This window comes from Hypanus sabinus, chromosome 30 (assembly GCF_030144855.1).
Source record: "Hypanus sabinus isolate sHypSab1 chromosome 30, sHypSab1.hap1, whole genome shotgun sequence".
Lineage (NCBI taxonomy): Eukaryota > Metazoa > Chordata > Chondrichthyes > Myliobatiformes > Dasyatidae > Hypanus > Hypanus sabinus.
Window position 1 is genome coordinate 10,189,549 of NC_082735.1, and position 7,199 is coordinate 10,196,747.

The 7,199-nt window shown below is 53.7% G+C and overlaps 1 protein-coding gene across 4 annotated transcripts in view; it reads left to right on the forward strand.

The window, feature by feature from the left end:
• map7d1a (MAP7 domain containing 1a) overlaps window positions 1–6,834 on the forward strand; it is a 277,983-nt gene extending 271,149 nt beyond the window's left edge. For 3 of the 4 annotated variants that reach the window (XM_059954308.1, XM_059954310.1, XM_059954312.1), the window contains 2 exons: window positions 1,404–1,693; window positions 6,288–6,834. In XM_059954308.1, the coding sequence (XP_059810291.1) occupies window positions 1,404–1,693; window positions 6,288–6,298 (301 nt within the window). In that variant the 3' untranslated portion in view covers window positions 6,299–6,834. The remainder of the gene's footprint in view (window positions 1–1,403; window positions 1,694–6,287) is intronic. The other variant, XM_059954309.1, reaches the window with a different exon arrangement.
• Window positions 6,835–7,199: the final 365 nt, after the last annotated feature.

A 7,199-nucleotide genomic window follows, 5' to 3' on the forward strand; every position in this document is an offset into this window, starting at 1 on the left:
AGCAAACACCAGCTTCACAACACCACTGGTCCCAGGGACTCTATGGCCACCTTCCCTCTCTTCATCTCCTCCACCTGTTAAAGGCCTGCTTACACACAACCTTCTTTCCAACCCCCTGCCACCCCAATACGTTCTCACTCCCCTCTCTCCTCATCCATCTCCCATCAACTGCCAGCTCCTCTCACTGTCTTCAGCTTCCCACCATTCCTCACTCTGGTTCCACCGTCCTCTTCTTTCAGATTCCACCATGCTACAGGTGGCTGTAGGGACCAAGTCACTGGGTATATTTGAAGTGGAGGTTGATAGGTTCTGGATTAATAAGGGTGTCAAGGTTACAGGGCGAAGACAGGAGAATGGAATTGAGAGGAAAAATAAAAAGGGCATGGTGGAATGGTGGAGCAGACTTGATGGGCTAAATGGCTGAATCCTACCCCTGTGCGTTATGCTCCTCTTAATATCTTCACACTCCCGTCCCACACCCAACTCCATCTGCCAATCAACCGGCTCCTCTCCACACTCCCGTCCCACAGCCATCTCCATCTGCCAATCAACCGGCTCCTCTCCACACTCCCGACCCACACCCAACTCCATCTGCCAATCAACCAGCTGCTCTCCACACTCCCGTCCCACACCCAACTCCATCTGCCAATCAACCGGCTCCTCTCCACACTCCCGTCCCACAGCCTACTCCATCAATCACCTGCCAACTCTTGCATCATCCATCACCTCCTCATACTGGTTTCTCTCCCTCTCCCCCTCACCCTCCCTCTCCCTTCTTGCTCCCATGTTCCCCAATCGGTGATATGAGGGGGGCTGTTCAGACACCCAACCTGGCATGGTGGGCTCCCGGATGCTTGTGTTACCTAGATTGCCGTGGCCCACATCCTAACCCCACCTGCTTGCTCGCCACTTTAATCTCCGACACCTTGCCCAGCAAAAGTAAAAGTTTAACTTTATTCGCTAAATACACTTACATGTATTAGGAATTTGCTGTGGTATGTTGGCACAACATGTAACAAAAACTATATTCAACAATTATAAAGAATTAGACAAAAAATAAAGTTAGAGGTCAAAGAGTACATATGGAATAAAATACATAAAAACCTGCATTCTCTCATTAAAATGTTCTACTTGGAAGGTACGTGTGTGTGTGTGTGTGTGTGTGTGGGGGGGTGTTCCTTTGTACATCAAGTGCTGATCAGCATCCCATTTCTCCTTTCACTCTGCTCTTAGAGCCGTCCAGTTAGACCAGCTCTTAACTCTCTAAACCCCGGGGAAGGCAGGCTCAGGAATTAAGTCCTTGTGCCGCAGAGAGTCTGCAAGAGAGGAGTTGTGCTCGGGCCGATTTCCGGGAATGAGGGACGGAAAGTTAGAACTGAGAGATGCTTTTTCCTTTGCCTCAGTAGGGTCACTCTGAAAGATGACAGCTGTGAGAAACAGGCAGTGCTCACCAATGGGGTTCAGCCGAAGAAGCAGGAAAATGGGATCTGCCCCAAGACGCAAGGACTCGAGGAGATCCTGGAGCTGACTAACCACACGGACTGCTTCAAGGGTACTGTGGACAGTATTGGGGAGAAGGAGCGTCTCAGCACTCTGACAGCCAACGAGATTCCTGTCAATCCCATCATTGCATTTGAGGAGGAAAACTCCTTCATTAAGAAAACAACAGGAATTCAGGCCCAGCATGTGGCAGGTAAGGTGCAACAGGTTTTGTAGTTGTGGGCAGTGGAAATCGATCAGACAGAGAAGTGGCTCTGAGGAATGGTGGGGGGGGGGTAAAGTTTGAGAGAGAGACAGAGAGTGAGTTGGGTCTGTGTGCTTGATTGACAGTGAAGCTATTGTGTGAGGGAGAAGTGTAAGGTCTTTGTATGTGGTTTGAGACAGTGAATATGGGATCTGTGAAATGAAGTAATAAAGGAGAGAAGAAGTGAGGACTGTGTGGTGAAGTGAGAAAGAGTTCATGGAAACATTGAGGGTGGTGTCAGAGTGGGCATTTTGTGTTGCGATAGGGGTCTGAGGGAGAGTGTGGGGTCTATGAGAGAGGGAGAGTGGGGTCTGTGTGAGAGAGTGCCGTGTGTGTGAGAGGGAGAGTGGGTCGATGTGTGTGAGACTGGGGTGTGTGAGAGAGTGAGGTGGGAGAGAAAGAAAGTGGGTTGTGTGTGTGAGAGAAAGAGAAAGTAGATTGGTGGTGTCAGAGTGGGGGTTGGTGTGTGAGAGTGGGGTATGTGAGAGAGAGTGGGTCGATGTGTGTGAGACTGGGGTGTGTGAGAGAGTGAGGTGGGAGAGAGAAAGTGGGTTGTGTGTGTGAGAGAAAGAGAAAGTAGATTGGTGGTGTCAGAGTGGGGGTTGGTGTGTGAGAGTGGGGTCTGTGTGAGAGAGTGCTGTGTGTGTGAGAGGGAGAGTGGGTCGATGTGTGTGAGACTGGGGTGTGAGAGAGTGGATCAGTGTGTGAGAGAGTGAGTGGGTCAGTGCGTGAGAGTGAGTGGATCGGTGTGTGAGAGAGAGGGTGGGTCGGTGTGTGTGAGTGAGTGGGTCGGTGTGTGAGAGAGAGTGGGTCGGTGTATGTGAGAGAGAGTTTGTTGGTGAGTGAGAGAGTGAGTGGATCGGTGTGAGTGAGAGAGAGAGAGTGGATCAGTGTGTGGGGGAGTGAGTGGGTCGGTGTGAGAGAGAGTGGGTCAGTGTGTGGGAGAGTGAGTGGGTCGGTGTGAGAGAGTGGGTCAGTGTGTGAGTGAGAGAGTGGGTCGGTGTGTGGGAGAGTGAGTGGGTCGGTGTGTATGAGAGAGAGTGGGTCGGTGTATGTGAGAGAGAGTGGGTCGGTGTATGTGAGAGAGAGTGGGTCGGTGTATGTGAGAGAGAGTTTGTTGGTGAGTGAGAGAGTGAGTGTGTCAGTGTATGAGTGAGAGAGTGGGTCGGTGTGTGGGAGAGTGAGTGGGTCGGTGTGTGGGAGAGTGAGTGGGTCGGTGTGTGTGAGAGAGAGTGGGTCGGTGTATGTGAGAGAGAGTTTGTTGGTGAGTGAGAGAGTGAGTGGATCGGTGTGAGTGAGAGAGAGAGAGTGGATCAGTGTGTGGGGGAGTGAGTGGGTCGGTGTGAGAGAGAGTGGGTCAGTGTGTGGGAGAGTGAGTGGGTCGGTGTGAGAGAGTGGGTCAGTGTGTGAGTGAGAGAGTGGGTCGGTGTATGTGAGAGAGAGTTTGTTGGTGAGTGAGAGAGTGAGCGTGTCAGTGTGTGAGTGAGAGAGTGGGTCGGTGTGTGGGAGAGTGAGTGGGTCAGTGTGTGTGAGAGAGAGTGGGTCGGTGTATGTGAGAGAGAGTTTGTTGGTGAGAGAGAGTGAGTGGATCGGTGTGAGTGAGAGAGAGAGAGTGGATCAGTGTGTGGGGGAGTGAGTGGGTTGGTGTGAGAGAGAGTGGGTCAGTGTGTGGGAGAGTGAGTGGGTCGGTGTGAGAGAGTGGGTCGGTGCGTGGAAGAGTGAGTGGGTCGGTGTGTGAGTGAGAGTGGGTCGGTGTGTGGGAGAGTGAGTGGGTCGGTGTGTGTGAGAGAGAGTGGGTCGGTGTATGTGAGAGAGAGTTTGTTGGTGAGTGGGAGAGTGAGTGGGTCGGTGTGAGAGAGAGAGAGTGGGTCAGTGTGTGGGAGAGTGAGTGGTTCGGTGTGAGAGAGAGAGAGTGGGTCAGTGTGTGAGTGAGAGTGGGTTGGTGCGTGGGAGAGTGAGTGGGTCGGTGTGTGAGAGAGAGAGTGGGTCAGTGTGAGAGAGAGAGTGGATTGGTGTTTGGGAGAGTGAGTGGGTCGGTGTGTGAGTGAGAGAGTGGGTCAGTGAGTGTGTATGAGAGAGTTTGTTGGTGAGTGAGTGGATTGATGTGTGTGAGAGACTGGGTTGGCGAGAGAGTGAGTGCATCAGTGTGTGGGAGAGTGAATTTGTTGGTGTGCGAGAGAGAGTGGGTTGGTGTGAGAGAGAGAGAGTGGATCGGTGTGAGAGAGGGTGGGTCGGTGTGTGAAAGAGAGGGTGGGTCGGTGTGTGAGAGAGGGTGGGTCGGTGTGTGAGAGAGAGTGGATCGGTGTGTGAGAGAGGGTGGGTCGGTGTGTGAAAGAGGGTGGGTCGGTGTGTGAGAGAGAGTGGGTCAGTGTGTGAGAGAGAGAGGGTGGGTCGGTGTGTGTGAGAGTGGGTCGGTGTGTGTGAGAGAGAGTGGATCGGTGTGTGAGAGAGAGTGGGTCGGTGTGTGGGAGTGTGAGTGAGAGTGGGTCGGTGTGTGGGAGAGTGAGTTTGTTGGTGAGTGAGAGAGTGAGTGGATCGGTGTGAGTGAGAGAGAGAGAGTGGGTCAATGTGTGGGAGAGTGAGTGGGTCGGTGTGTGAGAGAGAGAGAGTGGATCAGTGTGTGGGAGAGTGAGTGGGTCGGTGTGTGGGAGAGTGAGTGGGTCGGTGTGTGGGAGAGTGAGTGGGTCGGTGTGTGGGAGAGTGAGTGGGTCGGTGTGTGGGAGAGAGAGTGGGTCAGTGTGTGGGAGAGTGAGTGGGTCGGTGTGTGAGTGAGAGAGTGGGTCGGTGTGTGGGAGAGTGAGTGGGTCGGTGTGTGAGTGAGAGAGTGGGTCGGTGTGTGAGAGAGAGAGAGTGGGTCGGTGTGTGGGAGAGTGAGTGGGTCGGTGTGTGGGAGAGTGAGTGGGTCGGTGTGTGAGAGAGAGAGAGTGGATCAGTGTGTGGGAGAGTGAGTGGGTCGGTGTGTGAGAGAGTGGGTCGGTGTGTGGGAGAGTGAGTGGGTCGGTGTGTGGGAGAGTGAGTGGGTCGGTGTGTGAGAGAGTGGGTCAGTGTGTGGGAGAGTGAGTGGGTCGGTGTGTGAGTGAGAGAGTGGGTCGGTGTATGGGAGAGTGAGTGGGTCGGTGTGTGGGAGTGTGAGTGAGAGTGGGTCGGTGTGTGGGAGAGTGAGTTTGTTGGTGAGTGAGAGAGTGAGTGGATTGGTGTGTGTGAGAGACTGGGTTGGCGAGAGAGAGTGAGTGGGTCAGTGTGTGGGAGAGTGAGTGGGTCGGTGTGTGAGAGTGGGTCGGTGTGTGGGAGAGTGAGTGGGTCGGTGTGAGAGAGTGGGTCGGTGTGTGGGAGAGTGAGTGGGTCGGTGTGTGAGTGAGAGAGTGGGTCGGTGTGTGGGAGAGTGAGTGGGTCGGTGTGTGAGTGAGAGAGTGGGTCGGTGTGTGGGAGAGTGAGTGGGTCGGTGTGTGACTGAGAGAGTGGGTCGGTGTGTGGGAGAGTGAGTGGGTCAGTGTGTGGGAGAGTGAGTGGGTCGGTGTGTGAGAGTGGGTCGGTGTGTGGGAGAGTGAGTGGGTCGGTGTGAGAGAGTGGGTCGGTGTGTGGGAGAGTGAGTGGGTCGGTGTGTGAGTGAGAGAGTGGGTCGGTGTGTGGGAGAGTGAGTGGGTCGGTGTGTGAGTGAGAGAGTGGGTCGGTGTGTGGGAGAGTGAGTGGGTCGGTGTGTGACTGAAAGAGTGGGTCGGTGTGTGGGAGAGTGAGTGGGTCGGTGTGTGGGAGAGTGAGTGGGTCGGTGTGTGTGAGAGTGGGTCAGTGTGTGGGAGAGTGAGTGGGTCGGTGTGTGAGAGTGGGTCAGTGTGTGGGAGAGTGAGTGGGTCGGTGTGTGAGTGAGAGAGTGGGTCAGTGAGTGTATATGAGAGAGTTTGTCGGTGAGTGAGTGGATTGGTGTGTGTGAGAGACTGGGTTGGCGAGAGAGAGTGAGTGCATCAATATGTGGGAGAGTGAGTTTGTTGGTGAGTGAGAGAGTGAGTGGATCGGTGTGTGTGATAGAGTGGGTCAGTGTGGGAGAGTGAGTGGGTCAGTGAGTGTGTATGAGAGAGAGTTTGTCGGTGAGTGAGGAATGATGAATAGGTCATTGGGTAAAGGAGGGGTTGGAGGAGCTGTGATGCTGTTCGGGGTCAGAGAGCTCAGTGAGTGGCACCTTGATATCGCATCTGCAGATCCAGGCCCTGGACCTTCAGCCCCCACCCAGATCTGCATGTCCTGCTCCCTCCGTGTCACATCCCCTATTCACTCTGTCGCGTCCCCACTACCTCCGTGTCGCGTCCCCTATTCACTCTGTTGTGTCCCCACTACCTCCGTGTCACATCCCCTGCTCCCTTCGTGTTGCGTCCCCTATTCACTCTGTCGTGTCCCCACTCCCTCCGTGTCACGTCCCCTACTGTCTTCCTCCTCTTCCTTGCTTCCCTCACCCAAACCTCCCTGCTGGAGGAAGTGTCTCCTTGTCCCTGGAGCCCGGTTGAAACTCCTGACCCTGCCTCTGGTAACGCCACGTTCCGTTTTGTTTCAGAAATCCTCTGAGGAGCTAGGAGGAGCCCTGTGCCCCTCGGCAACCACCACACCCATGACCCACACCCCCTCCCCAAGCTACCAAGCACGGCTTTCAACTCGGTGTCCGACGTGGAGTTGATGGTGGGAACCTGCGGGTTGGACGAGAACGGACGGGGGCTTTGTCAATTCTGACCCTCTGAGTAACGCAGACCCTCACCTCTGAACCTCGACTCCTTTTACTTTGTTACCTTGTTTATTTTAAATGTTTTTTAAAAAATGTTTACGGACATGTAACTTCCACAAGAATCGACGGTGGGGTTTTTTAAAACCCGTCAGAGTAAAGAGTGTCGTCATGGAAGGGGCCGCGAGAATGACGGTTTCTCTTAGCCTGTACTGTACACAGCGTGCGGTCTTTACTGTGCACCTTATGAACTGACACTCTAACCTGGCCAGCAAAGAGGATAAAGCACTCGGAATGACGAGAGTGGCAGAGCGATGGTTATTGTATCACTGGTGATCACGTACTTATTTAACTTGAAATTATAATAAAGCTACTGGGTACAATGTATGTGAATAATGTAAATAAACCTTTCAGTGTTATACCAGCAGACCCTGTGGCTCGGTGTTATACCAGCAGACCCTGTTACTCTGCTCTCTGTTATACCAGCAGACCCTGTTGCTGCGTGTTATACCAGCAGACCCTATTGCTCCGTGTTATACCAGCAGACCCTGTTGCTCGCTGTTATACCAGCAGACCCTAATGCTCCGTGTTATACCAGCAGACCCTGTTGCTCGCTGTTATTCCAGCAGACCCTATTGCTCGCTGTTATTCCAGCAGACCCTGTTGCTCCGTGTTATACCAGCAGATGTGTTCAGATCTGAGTCCAGATCGTCAGTCCACCACTGTAGTTCTTCCTGAGCTACCAGCATG